Source organism: Centrocercus urophasianus, unplaced genomic scaffold (genome assembly GCF_019232065.1).
Source record: "Centrocercus urophasianus isolate 14NV4802_14NV808 unplaced genomic scaffold, USGS_Curo_1.0 seq_23, whole genome shotgun sequence".
NCBI classification, from domain to species: Eukaryota; Metazoa; Chordata; class Aves; order Galliformes; family Phasianidae; genus Centrocercus; species Centrocercus urophasianus.
The window spans coordinates 10,790,764-10,818,636 of NW_024884789.1; the positions used below are offsets into that span (position 1 = coordinate 10,790,764).

The following is a 27,873-nucleotide window of genomic DNA, read 5'->3' on the forward strand; positions in this document are numbered from 1 at the left end:
TGATCGGGTTTGCCGGTGGCCTGTTCCGAAGCCTTCAACTGTTCAAAAGGTGGGCAGGGCAGGCCACCCCACCCCACCCCACCCCATCCCATTCTCTGGCTCGCGTACCCCGGTGTTCGGCATGCCGCCCCACTCGGAGGCCTCCAACCCCGCGCCGGCAGCGGGCAGGGGCAGCCAGTGACTGCGGCTGCCGCCCCCCAAGCGCGTTGCAGGCCGCGCATGCTCCGCCGGCGCAGCCCTCCCCCGTCTCCTCCCCCGGCCGGGCGGGCTGCGGGGCGGCCTCCTCCATTTCCGCGGGCGCGGGGCGAGGAGAAAGCGGGGCCGAGTTCTGCCGGAGCGGCTCCTGCGGCTTCAGCACCGCGGCGCTGGACAGCGCCCGGAGAGCGGCGGCTCCGCGGCGCTGAGCGGCGGCCGGGGCAGGGCGGTGCGGTGCGGTGCGGTGCTGTGCGGTGCGGTGCGGGCGGGACCCCAGCCGGGCTGGCCCCGGGGCTGGGCGGCTGCAGGATGCTCCTCAAGCTGGCGGTCACGCTGCAGGTGCTGTCGCTGTTGGCGAGCCGGGCGCACGGCTTCCCGAAGCCCGCGGGCAGAGGTAAGCCTCTTTGCGAACCCGTTGTCTCCGAGATGAGGAAAGTTTTGCGGGGTATCGGTGGAGGAAAGCAGAAACTTTCCCCTCGCCTGTCTAAAAGCGGTTAGATCCTAAGGAATATCTTTGGAGGCGCAAAGCAGTGTGTCGCTGGAGTTGCGGTGTGATACCGAAGCGGAGAGAGAGGTGGAGCGGCGTGGAGTTGAGGCGCTCTGCTCGCGGCGGTGCCCAGCTCTCGCTCGCCGTCCTCCCGACGCTCTGGATTATCAGATTTCTAAGGTCTTGCTTGTGCCAATCCGATTATTGCTATTTTAGTCAATCTCTTACTGCGTTCCTCCCCCAATTTCCTTATGTTTTCTCATCAGAAGGGGGTTACTGTGTTTCTGTTACCTCATTTTCAGAACCTCTCCCTCTGCTCCAATCAATCATGCTTTCTTTAAATGTTTGACTTTTATCATTCTTGCTCTCCAAGACATTTTTACGAGAACTTGCAGTTGGCATCGTATTTAACATACCAGGTTTCTTGTGAGAAAAGTAGAAAATCAAGAAAAACTGTGCTGCCTCCCTGTATTCATGTGCATCATGTAACTGAATATACTTGTTTATTCTAGATAAAGCTATGCACAACAGGCAATTAAGTGTAGAAAGACCTTTGGAGGAACAGGTATGTAATATTAAAAATATTCTAATTGTTTTCTGTTGTTTGTATTCTCATAACCTTTTGAGCACTCAGATGAAATATGCATGAATATCCTGCTGGCTTAGCAAATGACAAACAAGTAGATTCATCAGTAAATACTGCTGTATTTTAGGTACAAATGAGATTTTCAATAATTTTTGAGAATTTTAAGAAATAATAATATATACACATATACATATATATATAAAGCAGGTCGTCAGCTCCAACAGCTCACATGTGAGGAACTCCCTTGTGTTCAAATGCTAGGGGAGCACACTCAGAGCTTGGGTTAAAAATGGAAAACATGACTGGTATTTGCCCTAAAGTTGAAAGTCTGTGCAGTCTCTTGCATTATCTGATTCTAGTCAGGGGCTGTGTTGGTACTGCTAAGAAATGCCGAGAGCTTAAATGTGTACAATGCATTAAGCCAAATTCATAGTAAGAATGAAGATCAGGCATTAAGGCTTGGGCTGCTATTGATAAAGTAAGATATCATACATTTTAGTCTATTTTACTCCTTCTGCCTGCTTTTTAATTTTTAATTTTTTTTTTTCCAATATCAGATTGCTGAAGCTGAGGCAGACAAGAATAGGAAGATAGCTCCCACAGGTAAAACACCTCTCTATCCTTTGTTGTTCTTCATAATGGTATTCAAAGAGGTATAAGATTCCATGTTGTATGTATTTTCCAGAAAATAAGCCAGAGTTCAGGAATTATTCCTTTGTTGATGACTTGAACCTGCTAAAGTCAGTAGCAGAAAGAGAGAGGAATGAAAAAGAGAGGGAGTCAATTAGAAGCTCTTTGTACGAACAGCAATTGGCCATTGATGATGCAGACTCCACCAAGAACCGCAGGCTCGTGGATGACTACGACTCTACTAAAAGTGGGCTGGATTATAAATTCCAAGGTATTCTGTAAATCTTTAAGTAATTTTTTGGTTAGATTTCTCTTGCAAACTGATTACAGTCAGAGATATTGTGTTCATCACTAACTATGAGTTCTATTCATTGCAGCAGTGAAATTGCAGTTATTTCCAGTTGTAGAAGCTTGTCATATTGCAATTTAGCTTTGAAACACAATACAAAAGAATTGCTACTGTTGATTATTACAGTCTTCTTCTGTGGAGGAAAATCCAAATGTAATTTACATTAAGTTTTTTAGAGCTTCAGATCTGATGGGGGGGGAAATGGACGTATTTTTAAATGAAAATATAATTATTCTGGTTTGAAAGGGAAAACCACTGTTATATAGTGCTAAATTGTATACACTCATTACAAATGTTAAGTCTGTTAAATGATTCTCCTCAACATAGCTAAAAGCAGCTAGGGAAGGCCAAAGAAATGTGCCTTTACTATAGGAGTAGATAATTAACTTGTAGTTTAAGTGAGTCCTCTGAGAATTGGGAGAAGCATTTAGTTCAAGTGTTTTTAATTATATTAAGGTGTGCTAATCACAGGTCAAAGCTTACTCATCGCATTCACTTTCTCAGTGGTCATGATGATATTATTTTTCATAAGTAATGATTAAATGATTAAAATTTAACTTGCTTAAATCAAATAAGACTGTAATATGCTGCTTATCATGCATATTATTTGGTATCACTGGGTGAACAGTATTCTCTCATTCTTACAGATTTTCTTATGATTTGTTCCTGACTTTTTTTCTGTGCTCTTTCAAAAGAGCCAGTCTTAAAGGTACTTTCCAGCTGTACTAAATAGAACTGAACAACATTTCTTTAATACTGATGTAATGCATTGCAAAGTGTGTAGCAAAGAGTATTCCTAATGTGTTTTAATGAACATGGCTTTGTTCTGAAGAAGGAGAAAAAAATACAGGCAAACATTTTTGCAAGAAGTCTAATCCAAATGAGTTAGGACAGTTAGCACACAGTTAAACTGTAATCCTTTTAGATGATCCAGATGGCCTTCATCAATTAGATGGCACTCCCTTGACTGCTGAAGACATTGTTCAAAAAATTGCTACAAGGATTTATGAGGAAAACGACAGAGGAGTGTTTGACAAGATCGTTTCCAAACTTCTCAATCTGGGGCTTGTAAGTGTCTTGTTCATGTTCCACGTAGCTGTCTTGTGGGATGCTTTGGTGCTCTTTAAAAAAAACAGTTGGCACAAACTCTGTGTCCTGTGAACCTGAGAGAAAACTAATGAGGTTTAGACTCAAGGCAAGCTCTTAGACTATTTGGGCACATCAGTTTATGTCTGCAACATCACTGATGTTCTTGGGTTGGCTTTGCAACACAATATGCCAAACTGCAGAATGTTTCTGATGAGGAGAAAACACAGTTCTACTCCTCCCATATCCGCCCTAATGTTTTTCTTGTAAAATATCTCTTCTCGTTATTTTCTATTACTTTTGGATATTTATGGAGAAAGGTCTGAGCTCATTTCTGCCCACCTACTAATTATTTCAATCAGTGGACATGTGACCATGCTGATTAGCTGAGGGTACATTTCTCATTGTTGCTGATTTGTACCGAGGCTAACTTTGACTTTAATTTCTGGATGTCTGTATGGTTTTAGCCACTGTGATATGGAATCCTTATATTTTAATCTACTTATATTTTCTTATACTTTCTGCATGAGATTTTGCAATCAGCTATTGCTGATTATTGATTACAAAGGAAGGCATGTAGGGGCAGCTACGTTAAAATGTTGTCTTTCAAGTGACAGCTGTTACAAAGCACAGAAAAAAAAACATTTTGAAGATGACCTAGAAAGCTATTTGCATTTATCCTTTCTATATTACCATATTCTGTTGTTGTTATTCAAAAATACATACTCAGTTGCAGAGCTCTGTATGTATATACTTTGGTATACTAAACAGGCAGTTCTTCAAGCTGGACTCCACTGCTCTAACTCCTACAGGGTTACGTTTTCCTCTTGGAGGCTGTATGTGTAGGTAGGAGTTTGTATATATGTACATATATTCAATATGTGTTTGTATATGCATACATATAGATACGTTTATATATAGGCATATGTCCATGCCTTTATATTGCATGTATGTATACACACATGTACAACAGAGAAGTTATTACACCTAATTTGGCTATGCTCAGCTTTGAAACAAACAGATTCAAAGCAACTTGTTTTAAAAGTTCGGGTTTCGTGTTGACCTTAATTCTAAGAAAACTGCAATGCTCTATAAGTGCTCTGCACAAATGTTTTAACAGATCACGGAGAGTCAGGCCTATACTCTGGAAGATGAAGTGGCAGAGGTTTTACAACAGCTAATTGCAAATGAAGCAAAGGATCGTGAGAATGAGCCTGAAGATTTTGATTACCCTCCAAGCAGAGCAGACAGTGATTCAAAGGAAAAGCAACAGGAAAAATTGGTAATTACTTCGCTAATAATTTGGACTCGCTCACCAAACAATACAAATTGTCCAACAGACTGCTTTGCTTTAGCCAATAAATAGCGGAATGTTCAGAAAGAAATAATATGAGACAAAAACAAATAGTGAATTACATTGAATTGTAAAGCCAAATCCCAAATTGAAATAAGTTTGAGGAAAAAAATCTCATTTTCACCTGGGAAACGTCAGTATATAATTATGATGCTATTCATTACTCCATTAACTCTATCACTTAAAGCAATGTGCTTACAGATTTATTTATTTTTATGTGTGTTGTGGAGACATCAAGCAAATCTGATCAGGATAGTTTCATCAATGGGGAAATTGATGATACCCTGGACAACACATGGTCATCATCTAATATCTTGGAGAGAAGAAATGAGCTGCCTTCTGAAGATGATTTTGAAGACCTCCAGTACTTTCCAAACTTCTATGCACTATTAAAAAGTCTTAACTCAGGTGAGTTTGTCATGTGTTTACAGTCATATCTGGGGAAAAACTAGGAAACTGAGTGTAGTGGAAATGCTACGTAAACAGTTTGATCCAATGATTGAACCCCTGGTGGAAAAGCAGAGCCAACCCAGGGGAACTCAGGTGCATGCAATTCAGTGCACCTGAATGACTGGAAGGGGTGCAGCCAAGATTCACCCCTTCCTGCACCACATTTAAGGGTTGTCATTAGAAGCAAGAGCTTCTCGCTGGAAATCCCTGCCTACCTAAGATAAGCAGGTCTTTTCCTTCATTTCTGCATCTGTGGCAGCTGTATTTGGGTTCATTCTCATCTGCTGTCGCTAAAGACTTTGCTGCCCCACTGTTATCATCCCATTGGAGCGCTCAGATTTCCTGTTTTCTCTTGTACTTCTACCCTGTATTATCCATGACTCCCCTAGTTGCAAGAGACCACATTATTAAAAATGTTCTCTAAGTTACATGCCAGAAACTCATTTTGTATGGCAAAAAAACAGGAGCAATAGTACTCAAACTGCATGACAAGATACCTGTGTATTCCATCCTGTCTTGAGACACGTGACTCAGGAATCCTAAACTCTTTCAATTCTTGTAATGGCATGATGAAAAACTGGAAAACTGTCTTCTCCTTTGATCTTTCCCGTAATGCCCTTGTCTTCTATGCCAACAGAAATACAAGCAAGTCAGGGTAGAATTCTTGCAGTCATGCTACCAGTAAATAAGTCTGAGCCTCCCAGCCTTCTCACAAACCACAGGTTTGATGTTTATTGCAATGAAAGCTCTGCATGTCTCTTCATATTCCGGTGCTAGGCATTATTGCCTTCCAATTAGTGCAGGCAAGATTGTGGCACTGTGCCACAGTCGCTTTGTCAGCATGCTCCACCACACACCAGCCCTTACTCTCTTAGCCAGCATACCTTCGGCACAGTCAGCAGCAATTTATTCTGTAGATCCTTTGTCCTGCAGGAGCCTTAGTCTTTCCTGAGACTGTCCCTATAAACGCTTGAATGGAGAAGTAGAATGAAAAACCCAAAGGCATATTTTGCTGAAATCCAGTCTAGAAACCTCATATTCTCCTTGTTCTTTTTGTTTTCCCTTAGTAGTTTTGCATGCTTTTCCTTCCCCTTTTTCTATTCACGAAGCAGAAAGGCATGTTGAGTTTAAAAGGTTATCAAGCAAACAGAACTGGGTTCCACTGACTACACATCTCTGCCTTGTCTCCTGCTTTATCCTATTCACCTGCCAACTTTTAACAAGCTGGAGGTGAGGAGATTCAGTTGCAACCTACAGACTTGTGTGAAATTGCAGAGACCAATATGAAGACCTGTTCAGTAGCTCTCCAATGAAATTGGTCCTCTGCCAAGTCTGAGAGTATGTTTCTGACTATCGCTGGCTAACAGAGCACCTGGCTCTGTTGGATCTTTCAGTGACAACCTAAGATGCAGAAGCTGCTTGTGTAACAATGTGTTGGGAGAGTGTTATGCTGCTAATGCAGAAATGGCAGTAATGTTGCTCAACAGATGCAGTAGAAACAGAAAGCTAAGAATCTATGATCATGAGGATAGTCAGAAATAGTATGTTCAATAAACATCAATTTTTATCATGTAAAAAGTTGTTTATGTCCTATTCTGAAGTTACAGTCTTCCCAAACATATAATATTACCTGTTTTCCCAGTGCCTTAGTCATGATCTTGTGCACTGTCATTTGAGATGTTTGCTAGCGAACCAAAAGATCTCTGAACTGTTTGTGATACAGAGCCAGACCAGTCTAAGTAGCCTTTATCTGCCCACCTGCTTTCTGAACTACTTCTGCTTTATTCCCTCATGCAGAGACAGAGACAAAAGAGAAAGAGACTTTAATAACCATCATGAAAACCCTGATTGATTTTGTGAAGATGATGGTTAAATATGGAACAATCACACCAGAAGAAGGAGTTTCCTATCTGGGTGAGAGTACATACTTTTTGCAGCAGCGTTATTAATGCTATGTTCTTACTCTACCAACAATAATTATATTGTCATCTTCCTTGCTCTTACGATTATTGTTTCAGACTTATTCATTTAAAATGTTAAAGCTCTACTTCTAAATGATTGACCAGATTGTACCAAGTAAAACTCCCTCCATGTGTGGAAAGCATCTTGGCATAGGAGGAGCTTTCCTGGATCTGATAGGGTCTGTGGTTAAGCAGACTTTATAGAATTGTTGTAATTTCCTAAAGAGAAATTTTGGAATAGCCTGTGGTTTGTTTTTTCATTGTTTTTTTTTCTCACCAACCTCTCTTTCTGGCTTCTACAAATGCCTATAGTGACTGTTGGTAGCCTTTCTAGTTAAAGAAGCAGAGCTACAGAAGAAGGGCACATCTGCATAAGCTCTGTACAACCCTTTTATTTTTCTAAGGTATTCCTGTTCTGGGTTAGCCTGATAAATTTTTTGTTTACATCAAGGCAATTTCAAAGCTTAATAAATCAGCCTGTCACAGCAGTAGGACTGGCAATGATCTTTCATGACTTCTGTAGGCTTGTTTCATATGGATGGTTGCAGATGCAGGATTGTTTGATGTTACTCTAACTGAATGGATTGATTAGCAATTGGCTGCAACATATGCAGTGATTCATGATTCACGTTCAGTGCAAGGATGTATCTCCCCTCTAAAGAATTCAAGTTTTTCTTCATTTTTTTGAGAAGTCCTTGAATTTTGGAAGATTTGGACATTTTATTCTACAGTTCATTTCTTTATTTCTCTGCCTACCTGTATGCTTAAGGAAAGTGGCACATAATTAAATGCTTGATTACAAGTGACGTCAATCTACAAAGGAAGACAACATAACTTGAGTAGATATTGCTCTCACTGATAGTGTTGCGCAAGACTTTAGTAGGTTAAATTCATTCCTGATGTATCAGGATAATGGCATTACACTGGGGAAGTATTTTTGCCTGCTGGATATTTATTCACTTTAGCTTTGCTCTGGGTAAATGAATACTGTAACGGTGGAATCAAATTGCTGCGATAACATAATACAGAAGGTGGGGATTAGTTTAAGAATTTGAGAGATCTGACTTAGTCTAGATTTAAAGCAAGGCTATCAACTGATGTAGACAGATGCTGGCTTGCAAATTAGTGATTTAAGGAGAGGTGGATTTTGTACTCCATCAAAGCAACTTACTGTAGAGGAAAAAGCTTTCTCGTAGGTCTCAAGTGGCTTCTGTGGTATTCTTTGCTTGCAACTTGATGTTGAGAAACGACTTTGACCTTCATTTATTGAGTTAATATTCTCAAATATTCATGAGAAGAAAACACAGAAGGAATTTAGCTTCTTGCAGGATCTACAAGCATTTCAGCATTTTATTACCCTTATTTATCTACAATTCCCAATATAATACACCTAGTAGTACTTGCATATGTACTGTGTTGCTCAGTGCAGTCTAGGTTATGGGAGTGATGCTCTGCCATGTTCATCTGCAGCAGATGAAGGAATTAGTATGAATATCTGACAGGGAGAATAAGTAATTGCCAAAAGTTGGCAGCTGTTATTTGCTCCTTCAGTCCGAAATTAGTTAGCAGATCCCATGTTAGTTGGCAGAAAATAACTACTGTTTCTGGGCGAGTGGAAGTACACTCTCAGTTACATTACAGTAGGAAACTGCCTGAATTACATTTCCTCACTCTATGGGTGAAGCCATGCATAAGCTCAGTCCCAGAATTACGTATCAAGTTCCAGGCTTTTGTTCCTTTTACACGAGAACAGTGAATTTGAATGCATATACCAGTAACAGCTGGTTTGAGATTTGGGAACCACAGCATTATGTCGTCATCATTGTATCCTACTCTACAGGGAAAATATTTTGCTGCTGCAGTGGATGATGTTACTAGGTTTAGCTTCAAGTTACAAAGGGTCTAGCTGCAATGTGGTTCACAAGAAAAACATGCAAGCACTCATACAAATGTAAGGGAAAGGAAGCTGATGTTTTAATATACACACTCAGTATCATGTAATACATATTTAAAAGCTTTCCAAATGCTAAATATAGCCAAAGAGCAGAAACCAAAGTATTAATTTATATGAAATGAGAAAAAATACTACTTGTCTTTTACAGCATGTATTCAGAAAGTATAGCTCTGGGAGTATTAAAGAGAGACTGTAACAAACAGACATGAACTGTACATTCAGCCAAATTGCATCACACATTTGTTAACTGCCCTGCTGATGGCATAATGCTGATGCCTTCTATCACTTTCTTAAGTTTGGGTGATATATTTTGATATACTGGGAGCAAAGTCTGTGGAATGAAAGCCCCATGATACGTTTTTACTCTATTCAGAGGGTTTCATAAATCTTTCTAGAAAGCCTGTCTTCTCTCTGAAGATTGAAATCTGCTTCACAGTCTTTTTGCATTAATAAGAACGGACAAACGCAGTTGGTTCTGAAGTTATAAGGTCATATGACATGGGATCACAGTTACACCGGTAGCCTGTAGATTACACCCAATCAATTTATTTATGCTTGGGCTGCTTCTCAGCATCGAGAAAACACTGCCCAAGCAGCTGAATCCTTCTAGTTTGCCCCAACCTGCTGGATGGACAGGATATTGCTGCACAGGTTGAGAGGATGTCAGTTACTGAAACAATGATTGTTGTTGGCAAGGGTGCAGGGAGTGAATGGACTGAAAGAGGTGAAATCTCTCCACATAATAACCAGCAGAAAGCAGAAGAAGCTCTCAGGGAAGTTGACTGATAGCATAAATTATTTCACTATGTATGGTGTTCATGCTGTTACTTTTGTATAAATGGCTGATGCTGAATTTCCCACGCAGAACTGAGAAGATCTATATCCTTCATGGTGCTGAGTGCCTTGAGGGAAAAGGCAATGCTGTTCAAGCCAATAGGAAAACTCTCTTTGATTTCAGTAGAGCAGAGTAAGAAATGCACTGCAAGCATACTTACACTGTTAGAATATTAGTTTGTGAATAATATGGCACTTTCCTTTGTTTTTGTACTCTGTACTAGTGTCATGGAGGGGCTTCACTCTAGCTTTCCTATCAGAATTATACCTAGACAGATAAGTGTTAATGAAATGCTTCGTCTACACTGCAGAGAGAAGAGGAACTTTGTGTGCTGAGTTTTCCTTCATGCCGGGCTGTTTTGTGGCCGATTTTAAAAATGAAGTTGTATCAGACCACTACCCTCCTAGTAAAAGCTCCATTTATTCTAAATGCATCAAGTAAACTAGTTTTGTAATACACTAATGTTAATAACATTGATGTCAGCTTTGAAACAGAAACAGATGTTTTCTGCCGATTTGTTTAGATAAATCTGTAAATCATCTCCCACTGATCAGACCAAAATAGTGAGTGAACTTTAGAACTATTGTAGGAAATATTAGACCCTGGTAAATCAAAACAAAAGTACATCTTTCAGACATGACAGACAGATTCTTGAGAGGCACCAGTGGGTATGTATGAATTCTTTTTACACAGTACAGTGATTACATTGTGCTGCTGTACACTGCTTACAAGGTTTGCTGCAAGTTTATCCACTGCCACATCATTCCAATTGAAAGTTTTATTACCCAATGAACTGTTACCCTAGAAATGTAAATCAGCTGTCTGCAACCTTTTATTCTTGTGTGGAGTTCTCATTTATTTACTAGTGCATGTAGCACAAACTGTTGCCCTTGGTACTTTATGGTCTCACAGGCATGTCGAGGCTTCACCGTGATATTGTATATAATGAATATTTTATTGCATCTTATGATTGATGTTGGCTATTTTGGGTTGGATTTTTTTCCAATTTCTAAATCTACAACTGAAAAATACTGTGGGAAGGAAATTAAGTTTAAGCATTCTGAAAATTTGCTGTCTCTGAGGGGAGATCCCACTTCTCACCTCCTTGTTTAGCTTAGTGTAGCCACAGTGTGCACCACATGGACCACAGCAAACTGGTTTGGGAGCAAAATCCCCTTTAATTAGGTTGGGAAGTGCTGCAGCTCATCAGTACGCAGTGTTTGAGTCACAGCCGCCTCCTTCCCTAGACCAAAGCCACCTCTTGTCTGCCTCCCCTGAGCTCTGATTCACTGTCAGGAGCCATTCTCTCCCCCGCCACTGAGTAGGAGATTGTGTTGGTTAGAAATGGACGTGGACAGATGTCTCTGTTTACCTCTTCTACCCATTTTTCCATGGGCAATTGAAAAGAAGAGTACAATGAAGAGGACACACTAGTGCCAGAGAGAAGGCTCAGTGGTGAGCTGTTGCCTGGGTATACATGCACTCATTAGTTTGGTCCTTTTTTAAAGATACTGTTGGGATATTTTTCCATAGGCATACTCCCTTTCAGCCAGGCTGAGGCTGCGTGACAAAATTCTAAGGGAAATAGAAGAGACAGACAGTCCCCATGTTGATTTAACATGCCCCTGCCCCTCTGTGCTGAGGCGCATGGAATGGCTGTTGTGTCTCGCATTCATGCCTGGTACCTTTCACAGCTTCATCTCTGAGAAAGGCACAGCTCCTCAGTTTCCCCAGCATAGAGCAGTGCACAGCAGACACATTCTGGACTTTTCCTGGGAGATGGGAGTATTCATTTCAGTACTGTGACTAATCCCTGAAGTTCTCATCAGCACAGATGCTCCAGGCCAAAGGTCTGATCCTGATATTTGTTTAATTGGGCAAGATCAGGCACTGAGCCAAGAGTATGAGGCAAAGAGCAGATCTGTGGCATCATCCCTCCCCTACTCAGTCTCCAAAAGCAAATGCTTCCTGATACAGAGTGTGTGATTTTGAAAGGGGTGAAAGAAGGTGGGGCTAGTCCAGTGCCAGAGGGTGCACTTGATATATGGACAGTGTCAGGTGGAATTTCTGTTCTTTCCTTCAATTTGACATGGAAGATGAAGTGCAGGTCCATGCATAATCATACTTTCTTCCTTTTTTTTTCTTCCTTTTTTTGTAATACCGTTTTTCTCAAAGACCTTTGTTCATACCGTAAGCTTTCTTTATAAGCATTTAAACCCCTAATTTATTGTCTTTATCCGAATTTCCCTTTGGTGGTTTTCCTTGCCCGGTATGACTTTATCATATGATTACCCATACACAACTACTAGTGGGAGTCGTTTAATTTCAGGTAGCTCTGTTCTCTGCTATTTATTTTGTGACGCACTGAAGTGACAGATTTCAGCACACTGTACTGTTCCTAGAAAAATCAAGGACATCACATATCTGAGAAACAGAAATCAGGGGCACCTCAGGTGAGGGCAGTGGGCCAAATACTGAGCAGCAGCAGTGGTAATATAAAGTATACATGAATAGTTGAACCCAAGATGAATGTAGAAAGAGTGTGCAAAGGTCTCTGAAAAGACTGGAATCTAGCAAGTATGTTGACCACAGATACCGTTCCAGCTGTAAAGCTTTTCTTTCTGTAGCTTCATCCCATGCCTCATCCATATCTTTCCTGTGCTACTGCTGCATTTGCACAAAAGCATGAACGATTTTCTGGCCCCTGTTGTTTTGGTCATCTCCTGTTTTCCCTCATTCAGACTGCATAGAAAAAAAAAAAAGGACATCTATGATATGCAAAGTCTGCTAACCTCAGAGTTACTAATAGATGGGACCACTAGTCACTATAGTAAGTTACTGTGGGCATTACTTAAGCAGGACAACATACATGATAGCAGAGACTTTCCAATATCCAAGGGATATAAATTTTCTCAGCCACTTTTTTGAGGGATATTCAGTAGTTTTAATATTACTGATTTTTTTTTCTCCCACTGCATTGCATGACTATCAAATCATGTGTAAAAGTCTGCGAACCAAAAATAGTATATTGTGGTTCATTTCTTTTCTTAATCAATACTCACACTTTAAATCTGCAATTAGTTCCTGGGAATATTTTGCAGCTTCTTTTGTTTCTCTTTACTGTCTCCGCTGTTCTTCTCCAGCTTTGTTAGAAATCATGGTTTCCTGGTGATGTCTGTTGATAAGTAAGTGTATCACCCAGTTTCTAAAGAAAAGAGGTTGAAGCTTTGTTTTTTTTTCTTATTGTATTTAATATCTACATTTTAAAAATTAATTTCTGCATTTACTATCTCTCTGACAGCTGATCATTGAGACCTTAAGTTATGATTTGAGATGATTATATGTGTGTATGGTGAATAAGTTGCCACTGAACTCTCGAAATTAAACTCCAGCCCACTCCTGCAATGCAGACATCTGTGAGCTGCTGTAGTCACAAGCCATGATGTTTATAAAGTGCGTGACATCAAAGCATTTAAGGAGAGTGCACAGGTCTCGTGGCAATCTCAGATGGGGAAAGGATTAAGGAAGGACTGTACCACAGAGTTCTAGGAGACCTGAAGCAGCGTAAAGGAAATGTCTCTAGAATCCTGAAGAGAGAAATCTGAAAAATGGTCTGTAAAGTAGGGAAATAAATGAGGACAATTAAGAAGACTTGGCCAGAGCTTTGTTTACCTCAAAACTTCCCTATCTATATTGTGCTTCATTGTTTAAATTGCCTTTCATCTGATTTTCAAGTGATACTGCTGCTGTTTTATTTCTAATCACTCCAACCATCTTCCAGTAACCCATTTACAAGTGATGCTGTTACCTGAGGATTGTCATCTGGCATGTTGTTCCTTAAGGCACACCATTGTGACAAATCAGTCAAACGGAAGGATTCAAGACGAAAATGCCGTATCTTGACATGTAAGGCATGAAGCTGGAAAAGAACAGGAGGTTTGCAAGACAAATTTGTAGGGTTTGATATATGATTGTCTTTCTGTGCTTCTTAGCAATTCTGTAAGGAGCCATCATGGCATATGTAAATATATTGATCAAATGAACCGTAGGCCTCATCCAGTGCAGCTCCCCGATTTTCTGACTAGGCATGAGATGGATTAAGACAGGAGATGATTGAAGGTTGGATTGCTTTTTGCTACAGTAGTGGTAATCCGCCGGATATTGACAGTACCGACACTCACATATGGTAAAAGGGGAATTTGGCCCCAGAATTAAGCTGGTATGCTATTTGCCATGGAACAGTCAGAAGCAGACACTGATATCCTGAGTTTCGTCACTGCTGAAAAAAGGCAGACTCTCAAGGATCACATGCTGTAGGAGACAGAATTGGTGCCTAAAATATGTGCATCTCATATATAAGCAGTCATCAGCACAAAGCTTTCCATCTGAAGCTGCTGCAGTGTGTGAACTCATCAAGTAAACTCATTTTGTAGCTATCGTTAAGATTGATCTTGGGTTCCACCGCCATCCTTTTTGGCCCTTTAATAAATACAGCCTTTTAGCAGGCCTTTCTGTGCAAGTCTAATGACTTGAAATCTCAGCATCAGTCAGTTTGACAAGGATAGAATGTGAAACTGCCTCCTGGGCACAAGAAAATTATGCAGATAAAAAGTCTCTGCTGGAAAATTACCAGTAGTCCAGAAAACACCATGAATCTGTCTGCAGAGAGGAGTCTGTGTCAGTGTTCCATTACCAATTCCATTAAATACTCAAATGGTAATACTCAGAAACTAGTACATCAATTTCTGTCTCTCTAATGAGGAAAAAAGTCATTTAATTTGTACTATTTTTTTTCCATAAAGTATCTTTTTCAACAGGTTTGAAGGGCGTTGTCACAGTACATTCTCCCAGAGTAAAAGTAAAGTGAAGCGTTCTGTTTTTATGTGATCCAGATTTTTTGGATCCCCCACTTGAAAAACTTCAGCACAGAGCTTTGAAAGCGCTGGGTATTTGCATTTTCAGATTCAGCCGAGGAGATCAGTCGGCATGCAGTGCCTCCAGAAACTGGGCCTCAGCTGCCGCACGGTGCCTCCCCAAAATAGGAGCCCTCGTGAAAAATGGATGCTTGAGTGAGTCACTTGAGATCAAAGCAGCAGGCAGAAAGGGAGGTGAGGCGGAAACCAGATCTTCTGACTGCTGCTGTCTGGTTCCAGTGATGAGATGATCAGCTCCTCGGAAAGCCAGCCGCCGCAGCCGTGACCTATTTACTGACGTAGTTTGCTTCCATTAGCTCCGTTGTTATTGTTCTGTTGTTTTAATTAGTGCCATCTCAAGTAAGTGGCTGGCTCTATAGAAAGGTCATTACCTTTCTGAACTTTTGCTCTGTAAAAATTACGTTGCTACGGAGATGATACCAGAAAATTAATCAGTCGGTTCCTGTTAGGCCTCCAGACACTGCATTCAGTTGCTTAGCTGCTGGCCAGGCACATCTTGGCTCAGAAGATGACTCACACCATTAGTGGAACTGAGAGCAAACACTGTTCAGCCATGGCCGAGCCCCATATGATAAGTACAAACACATTTTGGAGCAATACCAGCTGTAAAAGACACTAATTCTAAAGGGGAAAAATAGGAATGCATCCTCTTCAAGAAGAATTGGGATTATCTGGTAAAATTTTCTTAGTTATATATGTAGATCTCCATAAACATGAACAGGCTTACAGAGAGAACACTGTTACACAGGAAATACAGCTGCTTGTGAGATCTTGAGATTGAGGTTGGCGTGCCATCCAGCTAGTAGGAAGCTTCAATATTTCTCCTATAAAATGTAGTCCTCATTAAAAGGCTGTTCATATAAATCTGCCCATACCTTTGCTGTTAACATGAAACTTTGTAAATATAATACTTTTGTTATCATATTCAGTCCAGCTTCAGTTACAAAGCTTGGACAATTAGTGCTATATTACACTTCATACACAGATGTAGCTGTTCAAGGGATGTGGCTGGAACACAATGCTTATTGCCATCTTACTGTACGTGACAAGACAGTCCTGTATATTAGCAGTCATATGTTGAACTAAAACAAGATTGTTAGCCAGATCAAAAAGCACAGGGAAACTGTAGAATTTCTGGTGGGGGTCTGTAGAAGTAATCAAATGAATCCCATTCCCTTCAGAAGTACCTCTTGGATATGGACACCATAGTCCATCAATCATCAAACTATCATTATGCAGATATTTGAAGACATGTAAGTGGGTTATAAATCCTTGTAGTAGAGCTTCACTGTGACTTCAGTTGTGGAAAGTGGTTCTTTTTTTCCTGCTAATACAGGTTTAATGCATCAGCACCCAAATGTGACTACCCTGGGGACAGAGCCCAGCAGGCATTCACAAATCAGTGTGCTTACATATGTGTGCCATTTTAAACATTTGAATACTCCTTCATATTTTAACATCTACTTGTAAGCCTAATTTACTAGATTTTGCCTGATTTGATAGATTTTGCTGGACATATATGCAGTTGCATGAATTAGTGGAGAATAATGTATTCATTTGGATTTAGAAAGGGCTTTTTAGTGAATATATTTACAAGATGAATACCAGGTTAATGTTCTGCTTTCATTAAGATGTTTTAATGAAGCACAATGTTCTTAGCTATGTAATCTTACCCTAAAAGCTGTGCTTTTTGCAACAGAGAAATCTTTATATTCCTGCCAGAATATTAGTATGGTACTGATTCAAGTTGATAAATAGAATCTTAAGTTCAGCTGAAAGAAATGTTTACAGCCTTTACAATAAGTTCTGGATCCAGTGATAGTAAGGCATCAGTGCCACCACTGTAACACCAGTTTGTTTTTTCTCTTTATCACCGTGTCTGAGGCAGTTTGTAACCCTGCCCAGACCTGCTTAGGTCATAAGACAAGGTCACAAATCAGATTAAAATAGTTTTCACATGCACACATACAAAAAAACAAACAAACAAAGAAAACCACCACCAATCCAATGTGATGTAGAATTGACAGGTTGCAATTGGGCAGCTTGCCTGCAAAAACTGCTTACATTTCAGTTTTATGTAAACAACAAAACATAGATGATGCAGGCAGACAGGATTATGTTGTTTCTCATCAAATGCCAGGCAGAACTGCTCATGGTGAGCTGCCATGAGAACTGTGCTTGCTGAGGAAACAAATCCTTACGTTTCAGTGCTGAGCAATCTCTGATAGAAAAACCCATTTCTAGCTGATGGATAAAATGGTTGGCCCAATACCTAAGGCAATCTAAAATATTTACTACCCCTGTAATATCTATTCTGTTACCACATCTAATACTGAATACTTCAGCTACTTACATAAAGGGAATATTGACTGAGAAAATATGACAGGTTGTGAGGTTATCCATACTGTGGATATTTATTGTGTTGCATAGGCATTTGATTATTGTATCTGAAAAATACATTTTGATGGAAAAGTGCTTTTACTTGAGTTCAGCCCTAAAACTAGCCTAGAAAAATATTTACTAGATTTTAGGTGATTTTAGGTTTTTAGATTTGCTAAATTTTGGATGTACATGTGGCCACTGCCATCCACTGGGTTTTCACTTAAATGCTTAACCTCGGGAACTCTGAAAATCAGTTCAGTTTAAGCATTTATTTGATCTAAATATCATTTTAAACCTCTTATTAGAGATGCAGTATGGGAGAATAGGAGAATATTATGCTAGCAGGATGAGCTACATATTTCACAGTCTGGGTGCTAAGCTCTTTCATTGCTTTTACCTGAGTAAATTGCTAACAGACATTGCTATATACATTTTGTGACTGATGTGATTTAAAAAGTAATTCATTTCCACACTTCTACTCTATTTATGCATACTGGCCATATTTGGTACTCCTATTGTCATGGTTTAGTACTTTTCCTCGCTAAATATTAATCAAGATTTAGTGTCAGCTCTGCATTAATTCATCAGAGAACAGAATGAAGATTGTTCTTACGGAGTTCTACTCACCATTCAAACTGGTGTAGTAGAGAACATAGTATAGTTTCTGTATCATATCTGATGAAAAATGACTGGAGTTTGGTTTCCTTTTGCCTTCGTTTCTAGAAAACTTAGATACAATGATAGCTGTGCAGACAAAGAAGAAACTCGAGAATCCTTCCACTAAAAGCAAACCAAAGCAACCAGCAGGTACTAATTCTATAATTTTCTCTCCTGAAAAATTGCTGTTTAACAACACATTGTTTAATCCATTCAGTTAAAAACTGGTAAATTACATCAGAATATAGACTGTTAATTAGAAATATTGTCTCTCAAGGGCCTGTAGCCACAGTGTTGATGTCTAAATGACAAGAAGAGAAGAATTTTTGCTTAATTGTTCACTTTGGGAAGTACATTCACATGAACTCCCTTTTCTTCAGTGAAGTCCAAATGTTACTCATACAAAAACAAGCCATACGAATGCTTTTAAAGAGTCAGGTAAAAAAAAATTCTTTGTCAACTTTGGATCTGGTGAATGACAAATTGTCTTTTTTTTTCTGCACAAAGAATGTGCCCTCATGAACTACATATTATTGTATTTTAATTGCCTGTATTCAGCTGCTTTTTTAAGAGCAGACACAGACATTCCAGAGGGATGGGGTAGATTTGATCTTTAGAAACTGATTTGAGACGGTGTCCAATAGATTTATTCCTCAATCACCAGTCATAATGTTTTACTTCCTAGAGATCATACTGACATAATGTAGAAATGCTTTTGGAATGTAGGATACAAAGTGAATCTTATTTTTGTTTTCTTAGACAAGAGTAGTGAAGAAGCAGACAGTACGAAGGAAGAAGCAGCTAAAATGGAGAAGGAATATGAAATCTCAAAGGATTCCACAAAAAATGAAGAACAAAACCCAGCAGGAAACAGTGAAGAGCCCAGAGGTACAAAATAGCCATTGTTTTTGCTATACGTGCCTGAAGTGATTAGACTCTTTTCTTATCTTTGGTATTACTTTTCCATTAAAAATATATTCAGTTTCTGTGGCATCCAGCACAGCTCTCAAATACCTACATACTTTTTTTGTGTCTCTCTCAGCTTGTAGTAGAAATAATCTTTAGAAGTGGTTTGTGTGTAAGCTTATAAGAAAAGAGGTCGTTCATTCTATGTCTGTGTGTGGATGAAGGGCTTACTGAGGGAAGGTGAAGTTGGAGAAATTAGTTTGGCAAGTACAGAGTGTAGCTTCAAACTCAGCCGTATCTTTTGACAGGGTGGGTTCCATAGTCTGGATGCACCTCCAGAGTAAGCTCTTGCTTATGTACTCAAAAACCTTCATGAGAAACTTACTGACCAGACTTGGAGGGCTTCCTTAAGAAGGGAAGTACAGAGAGATTTGTCAGGCTGAACTTGTGAAGGAGGTGTGTATGTTAGGGCAGAGGCCTTTCAGTGGGTTCTTATTGCTAAGTATCCAGCATCAAGATTTATTTTTGTTTTTAAACAAACAAAAGAGCAGTGTAACCTGCTTTGAACTGCTCCTTTCATGGTTTGCATATTTCCACTGCAAGTTGTTCAGTGACGAATCACAGTTCTCAAGGCTACAGATTATTGTCCACGTTGCATGGTTCCACCCCATGGGCAGTGTAAACTTACAAATTATTAGCCAGTCACGGATGGTAGAAAACATTTTTTCTGACAGTGGTGAAGATGAGCAGAAGAGAAAAATATCTGAAGGTGGCAGTCCAATTTCACAGTAAAGAGAAATTGTCTCAGTACCCATGGGAAGTGATAAATAACATGTTTACCTTGTCTATCGAAGATTTATCTGTGCAGTTTGGTTCAGGTTATTTTATTTTACCTTCAGAAAAAAAAATCCAGCCTTTTTAGACATTGAAATTAAATCAATATTTGGTTCTTTGTCTCATGCAATATTCTATGCTCTTTCATAGAGTAACTTCTACAAAACTAGCTCTGCACTCTCAGCTCAAATTTTGCAGTCTATCTGGTACTGTACCCCGTTACTAACGGTGTAACTTTCTACAGGTTAATCACAGTAGGTTTTTTTCCCTGACGAATGAGCATTACATCAATATAGCTCCAGCCAAGTTAAGAATTCAAAATCCATTAGCTGGAATATTTCCTTAGGGGCTTTATTAGGTAATCCTGGAACTAATTCTATCGTGTGCGCTTTCTGGTCCAAAAATAGCCATACTTTAAAATTTTGGCTATAAAAAGGACTTATGATCATTTTAATGCTTTTAGTGCTTCCTTTCTCTCGGCAGGTGTAAGTAGCTGTATTTCAGCTTGTCTTTCCAAAACATTCACAGTGTTATATCCCTGATATGCTGTTAATACTGATGAATGAAGATTTCTGACACTTTGTATACAAGCAGACAGTCAATGCTTTCAGTCTTATTAAATCAACCCCTACTGTCTTAACAGCTTCATTTTTGCTGAACAGTTGTTATGATCCAAAAGATAAAGCTTGCCTACAATTCTCATACATGATAGCTGGGGATGCCGCCAAAACTTACGCATAGAGATAGGAAAAAAAAAGACCTGATTCTACGTTTGTTAGTGACTAATTTTGGCCAGATAAAACCCCGTAGCGTCTGCAGGAATTCTCAGTGACTAAGGTTGACAGGACTCAGCTTTTAAACAGAAACTAAGAATAGTTTTAATCTGCCTTTGCTGTAACCACCTTCACTCAGTTAAACAGGGTGCATCAATCATTGAAGTAAGTGCTTAACTTCTCTTATCCTTTCCTCTAGGAAAAGCTGAGGCATATTTGGAAGCAATCAAGAAGAACATAGAATGGCTAAAAAAGCACAACAAACAAGGTAACAAAGAAGGTATGAAGTAAAATGCAGCGTGTACATTGCAAAACATATAACTTAAATTGTATAACTTAGCACTGTATTACCAGTTAAATAATAGTAACATAAAACTGCATGTCTGCTGCAGTGATAGTGGGTTACCTTATGAGTTAACTCATAACATGACCTGTATTATTTATATCAATAAGTGAAAATAGCAGACTAAGGCAAATTCTTGGAAACTGTCTTGAACTGCCATTGCCCACAAAAAGTACAGTGACTAATCTGGAAGGTATTCACATACCACCCAGATAGATACTGCTGTCTACCTGTCACCAGCCGACAGTACGTTAATTACATCGTTTCATTTGTTAGTTCAACATATCTTTTAATTATGACTTTGTACAGGAGATAAACATCTGTTTAAATGCCTGCATATGTCTAGAAAAGCTTGGTGCGTCTGGCTAGCACTGTGTGCCATCACAAATAGCAGTGAGATTTGATTTATAATTGTGAATTAAATAGTTAAAATACAAACCTATGTCACTAGCACTGTATTACATTGGATTGCAGCCCAAATCTAAGCTAATGACTTGTGTCTCTCACATGCAAAGCTGTGTAGAAGGGGAGCACTGGCTGAAGCAGCTGCACAGGGTCTGCTCACCAGCTGCTCCACCATTTGACTCTTCCTCGGAGACATGGCTGTGTGAGAGCTGGAGGGAGGAGTCCAACAGCAGCAGGATTTCTAGCTTATTTTTCACAGGCCCTTATTTATCTATATCATGTTTTCCCTCAAGATCCTTTGTGAAACCAGCCTCTTACCCTCTCTTTCTGCTGTTGCCGGGATTTCTGCTGTCACCCGCTCTGTAAGTGACGGTTCCTAGCTAAGGGATCCATCCCTCGGGTATGAGTGGAGCCTGGCGAAAAAAATCCTTCGTGTGCCAGCCGAGCAGAAGGGGATCTGAGATAAGATTAGCCCTGGGTAATCTAGCCTCCCCCTCTGTGAGCCATAGTGTATATAAATCACATTTCAGAGACAAGGGTATGCCTACAGCCCAGCACATTCATTTTCCTATACAGAAACTCTGTACTAGGAGGGACTTTTTCTTTCAAGGCTACAGTTATTTTTTCCCATCTTAAAACCATTTCCACACAATGGCAGCAACTACAGTTGTGCTTTTTTGCTCAAGGTTTCCTGCCACTTCAAATATATATGTCTGTTTTAAAAAAATGATAATATAATAATCAGCTCTCAGTCACACGTCATTATTTCTCTGTATCACACGTACTGACAGGGCAGCCCCTAACCACTGCTCGTCAGTTTCCTTTCATCTCGTGCTGCTGCAGCCTGAAAATGGCTGTGCAGATCGATAGCGTTTTATCTGCTTGGAAATGATGTTAATACTTCCAGAAAATGGATCCATTGGGTTAGTGCTGAATGCATGGCTTTCTGTGTAAATGGATTTTCATCTACACTAAAATATCTCTACTGTCCTCTGGCAATGGAAATGAGCCTTAAAGTGAGTGTAAGTTATGACCAAATCAGAAAACACTCCTTAGTCTTCCCATACATCATAGTTATTGTATTTTTTCCATAATTGTCATTTTTGTAAAATGCTAATTCAGTTCTCTTGCAGTGATGATAAGGGAAGTACAGTCAGTGCATGCATTGTTGTGTTCCTTCAGTACAAGATTAGGTGTTATTTATGTGCCCATCGATCACTTCTCTACTACCATCTAGCATCTGGGAGCTGGCAGGAGAATGATTTACAAAGTAATTCATGTATTAAAAGAGCCACGCTTCTCTATTTTACGCATGGATTGTTTTACTCCCTGCATATATTTAAAGAGGTTTAGGTTTTTTTCAGGCAAGTAGACCATTACATGAATTTCAGTGGAAGTTAGAATTCATTCAATGACTGATGACCTTAGGAAACATTTATTTGCAGTTTCCCAGTTTGAAAACATCAGCTGTCTCATTAGAAGTCAAGTTATCTTCTGGCTGCGTGAAAGAGAAATGTGCCACAGGCCCAAATTTTGGCCTGTCTTTTGTGTCCAGAGTTTGTCTGCATATACAGACAGAACAGAACCCTGTCCCTCTGATGCTCTGGGTCTGTCCTTACTGTCTCCCAGAGCTAGCTTGACCTGTGAAACCTGTGCTCTTTAAAGCACAGCTCTGCGCTGGTGTGGAAATAACATCTCTCGCAGCGCTGGGTGTGGGCCGCTGTGTGTGCTGTTACGTGGTTGTCTCCAAAGAGCGCAGCTGTGACTCACCTCACACGTGCAAATAGCACGATGGGGTTTTTCACAGAATACTGGGGGAGTTCCACCACACTAAGAGTCGCCATGGGAATAAAAGTAAACTCTGCAATTCATTGCAGGATGCGCAGCAAATGGCTGGATTTGAATGTGCAAATAAGACCTCACTTCATATACTGTAGCCGTTTCAACAACTCAGTGTAATGCTGCAGCTGTTGTTATTTATCTAATGACTTGCACAAATTAATAGCCTGTAAATAAGCGTTAGAAATTAACAGACTTTAAAAAAAAAATCAGATTAAATTGCCATGAAATACACAAATTAGCCAGAATTTGGTATCTTAATGGTTGCAATCTCATGCAGATTGTATTTGAAATTCAACCTTCATATATCTCTTTAATGATGGAGTTGTTAATACTACTATAGAAAAAAAAAAAAAGCCTAGGAATTGTAATGTGGGTAATTTCGATGTTATATTAATTTAGTATTTGTCATTCTATTCATTTCCATTCCACAATTCCATGGTGCTTTTTACTGTCTCATTTTATCAACCTGGATCAAATCTCACAACCTTGTTCCTAAATTGCTATTTCATGCCATATTGCTGAGATAAGATGAAGTCACAAATGAGTTAAATTTTCTTAAGCCCATAACAAGGTGAAAGTGAAATCCTGGCCTCAGTACAGCAAATGGCGAAATTCCTGCTAGCTCAGATATGGAGAAGATACCCCTGAAGCAGTGGGGAGCTTTGAATGTGTTTTCTGAATTAGTCACTTGTAATTGCCTTATGCTGTTTTTAAAAAGACCACAAGCATAAATTCACTTATTTAATATTTTTCTACTTGTACACGTTCCTGGCCACTTAGCTATTAAAAGTCAGAAAAATAATGTTCTGTTTTGATAACAACATTGAGTTTGAAAGCAAGTCCTTCCATGTATTGCTATATGGTGAAATGCATTGGGTTGCATTACAAGATCAGTACTAACGTAATATATACTGAAATATTCAGGATGAATCTGGTTTTGTGAAAGATATTAACTCATTTAACTTGGTATAAAGCCCTAAGACATCAATGTTTTCCAGACTACTAAGTTGTGATTCTAACAAATGAAGCTTTATATTCTGTTCACGGGAAACAGGGATGTTTTCTACCATAGGAAAACACATTTGATGTATAGATGATGAATCATGTTGCACAGATGCAACCATCTATCAGAAAAGCAGAAAGAATTTTCCTGTGCTGTACTGCAGATTGACATACAGACTCTCTAAGACTTCTTTGACAGTAACACTGTCGTAAAGTCTACTCTGCAATACTTTTCAAATCAGGATGGTATATTCTGTATCGATGTAAATATTTATGTTGTTGCCATTTAGTTTGAGGCAGTTAATTTCCTGAGTTTTCTAAAAAGCCCATATTTGGTGCAGGTGTCTGCAATAAGTGAGGATTTTACTGGAAACAGTCCGTGTAATACTTCTGATTTGAATCCATGACAACTGTGAAAATAATAGAGCTTTAACACCAGCTTTCACATGCACACTAGAGCACCAGAGCTCTGAGCCAGAAAATATTCTTACTTGGGCATTTACCATCAAACAAGCAAGAGCAAGAGATGACTATTACTCTTGAGTAGTAAAACCGCCAAGAGGTGGAAGAAGACTTTGTGTGGGTGGTTCTCTTTTTTACTGCTTCACAAGTTGTACTTGTGGTGAATTCCCTTTGCGTTAGATAAGTGCCTTTGTGGGACTGACTTTGCAATGGCACCGTTCTTAAGTGGAGCAATATTATGGGTATAACATTGTGTAAATTAACTCTTATTTTTCAGATTATGATCTTTCAAAGCTGAGAGATTTCATTGATCAGCAAGCAGATGCATATGTGGACAAGGGCATCCTGGACAAGGAAGAAGCGGATGTAATTAAGCGCATATATGGCAGCCTGTAGAAAGCTGGTGGCTGCCCACCATGTAGAAAACTAGTGTAGCTTTCCCCCGTCCCAGCTCAATGACTTATGGTCTGTTGTTTTGAAGGTATCATTAGAAATTCCTTTACATTGTACTGATAACTTTTTAGGAAAGGAGAGCTATAGTGCTCTGTACACTGACTGCATACTGTATTTTCCTACACTCGCAAATCAAATCTAAACACCAACTTCTGACACCGACTTTCTATTTGACAGGGTAAATATTTACGTAACGCTCTCTTTGATTTGTGTTTGGTTTACTTGGTAGATAAGCCTACCATTTCTGATGGAGAAGTCTTTTAATGCTACACCTTTTTGCTCTCATTCCCTAGCTTTCTATAGATGCAACTATGTAAAGGGCATTATTAGGAAATAGTTCATAGATCTTTAAATAAAATGTTTGAAAATAATTTACCTATTAAAGTTTTTATCAATCTTAATATTTCACATCCAGAGATCTTGTTTTAAAATCCTAATAGCATGTCTCTTGTTGACTTTTTTTGTTTCTTTTGTGTAGTATTCTCTAACTTGGAGCACAGTGTCATGAGCTAATGGACTCATCTCTGACCCTACAACTGCCTTTCTTTTTAAAGAGCTCCATTCTCCCCAGTGGCTTCATTCAGCATGTGTTAAAGTTCTCTTTAGTGCACCATTTTGTCACTTTGCATGCATTAGCTGGATTCCTATGTCAGTAGTCTGATAACAAGTGTAAATAGCCATTACTTTCTTATTAAAAAAAAAAAAAAAAAAGGAAAGCAATTAAAGCCATTTTGCAGGGAAGTAGTTTGCAACTGGAGGTGCTTTTAGAAACATGAGCCCTGTTTTTCTGAAGGACTGGATGAACCCATCAGATCTCAGCATCTCTGAATATCAAGTCCACGGTCTGCTTACTGACTTGGCTCTGTTTTTAGTAGTACCTATCATGCTGAAAAACTATATTTTGTCACATACTTGCTGTCACTAGGCAATTAGTTGGTACCCAAAGGGTAAAAAAGGGAAACAAGAATTCCACTCTTCCTCAACTTGCAGAGTTTGTGAAGAATGGCGTAAGAAATCTTTTCACATTTAAGTGAATGGATGATTCTATTCCTGAAGAACTCACAAAGTAAGAGCAGTGAAGGAAGACTTAGAGTACTGCTGCATAGCACAAAGTTCAGTAAGCACTAAATAGGCAGACCAGTTCCTTTCCTATTCCCTCAGCACAATTGGACACTGAGGCTGAGAGGAAGATTGGAACAATGTTTCACAGCCAACTTAAGTAAACTTTGGCATCCTTGCAAAACATAAATCATCAACTGAGCATCATCAATAGAACATTATTGGTAACAAACACTGAATGAATGTGATAGCAATGAGGTGAAACAGCATAGCTCTTTGAGAGCAGATGACATGTAAGCTAATGAATGCTTCCTAGCATCCAAAAAGTACATCTTGGTATGGATCACCAAATTATAGTATCAGTCACTAACTGTGATATTTTTGTTAAAACAGTATTCAGAAGTGTAGCCAAAGCAACCTTATGGATAGTTTGTAAAATGCAAGGTTTCTTTTCCCATCGATATAATGTGTAGTATAATAATATTTTAGTTTTGTTAGAAGTTTGTTTCTCTCTTTGGCCTCTGAGGCGTCAATGCAGGAGTCTGGAACTAACAGAAAGACGTCATGTAACATCAACCTGTGATTATAAAACTGTTTGTGTCTACAAAGTCTGGCCCAATATTTTTAACCTCTCAATTTGCCAAATGTTACAACTTCAACAAAATGCGTATGACATCATTTACCAAAAAAAATCCAATGTGTATGACCAATCCCAATTCGGAGTATCCGTATTCCTGAACCTGTTTAGTGCTTACCCTGCTGCTCTGTAAACTTAAAACATATGTAGACACGATTCCACCAACACAGTGTCTAGCTGAGAACTGATCAAGCCCTCTGATTTAGGTAAGCAATCCCAGCAGTGGTTCTTCAGACAAGATTCACTTCCCATCCTGCCAACCCCAAACATTTAACTTGTTATTTGAATGCCTCAAATACTGGTTTGATTGTACACCAAATGAATATCTATCAGTTACTCACCTTTCAGAACTGGAAAGTAAATGTACAGCCAGCCTGACAAACCACCCTGCATTTCTGAAAGGCTTTGATTTACGCTAAATAAAATCAAATGTAGTGACTTGAGTTTCAACTTGCACTACAGCCCTTACTAGTCCTTATTTTGAAGGCACGCTAACACTGGACATCTGCTGTTGGGTATTTAATACATAAACCGTGAATCATATTCTGTCAGTGCTTTCCTTTTTCCTGGTGAGAAAGGTATGTTCAACACTTGCACAACCCTGGCTCTAAAATGAGAAAAAACAGTTTCTATGTTGTTTGTATCTCTGCCGGATCCTTCAGAAAACCTTCACTCTCAGAATTATCACTGAAAATGTAACAACATATATGGTATTCACGTTTTAAGTTTTTCTATTAAACTACTGTGTCTGATATTGTACTTTATTAAACACTTTACTACAAGCCATAGTAGTATAAGGCTGCTTTTGTGCGTTAAGGAGAGTGCATCTTTTCTATCCAGTGCCCAGCCTTTGGATGAGGCCTTGAGTACAGAGCAACAGGAGTTGCTCACTAATGGCTGCAGGAAGGGGAAAGCCCTTTCTGAGAACACTGAGGGGAACTGCAGAACCTGATAGCTGAGTCAGTTGGACAGAGGGGTTTAATAGGCTCCAGCCACATTGCTAATGGATTTCAAATGAAAATGTTTTATCAAGTATGTCCCACATTTCTTTAAAAACGTTTAGTCCAAATCTGCCCAAGACTTCTCAGGCTTTAACTCAAGAAATTTATCAAAGCTACAGATGTGCAGGTTTGTCCAGTTGAGCAGCTGCAAAACAAGGAATATAATCTGCACTGTGCTCTTCCCTTCTGCCTGAAATTCAATCCCTGCGACTGGTTAAAAATAAATACATACATACATACATACATACATACATAAAAAAAAAAAAAAAAAAAAAAAAAAAAAAAAAAAAAAAAAA

The 27,873-nt window shown here is 39.3% G+C and overlaps 1 protein-coding gene across 3 annotated transcripts; it reads left to right on the top strand.

The window, feature by feature from the left end:
- SCG3 (secretogranin III) lies at positions 1–27,360 on the top strand. Of its 3 annotated transcripts, none has more exons than XM_042824391.1 (12): positions 1–49; positions 1,195–1,247; positions 1,826–1,871; positions 1,954–2,169; positions 3,173–3,315; positions 4,454–4,615; positions 4,918–5,095; positions 6,935–7,051; positions 17,927–18,010; positions 18,620–18,748; positions 20,573–20,653; positions 24,705–27,360. In XM_042824391.1, exons 2-12 carry the CDS (start codon positions 1,203–1,205, stop codon positions 24,821–24,823), a joined length of 1,320 nt encoding a protein of 439 aa, XP_042680325.1. In that variant the 5' UTR covers positions 1–49; positions 1,195–1,202; the 3' UTR covers positions 24,824–27,360. The 3 variants fall into 3 exon arrangements, with proteins under 3 accessions (XP_042680325.1, XP_042680323.1, XP_042680324.1); XM_042824389.1 differs by lacking the exon at positions 1–49 and adding an exon at positions 505–589; XM_042824390.1 differs by lacking the exon at positions 1–49 and adding an exon at positions 505–589 and having other exon boundaries at positions 20,573–20,641.
- The last annotated feature ends 513 nt before the right edge of the window (positions 27,361–27,873 follow it).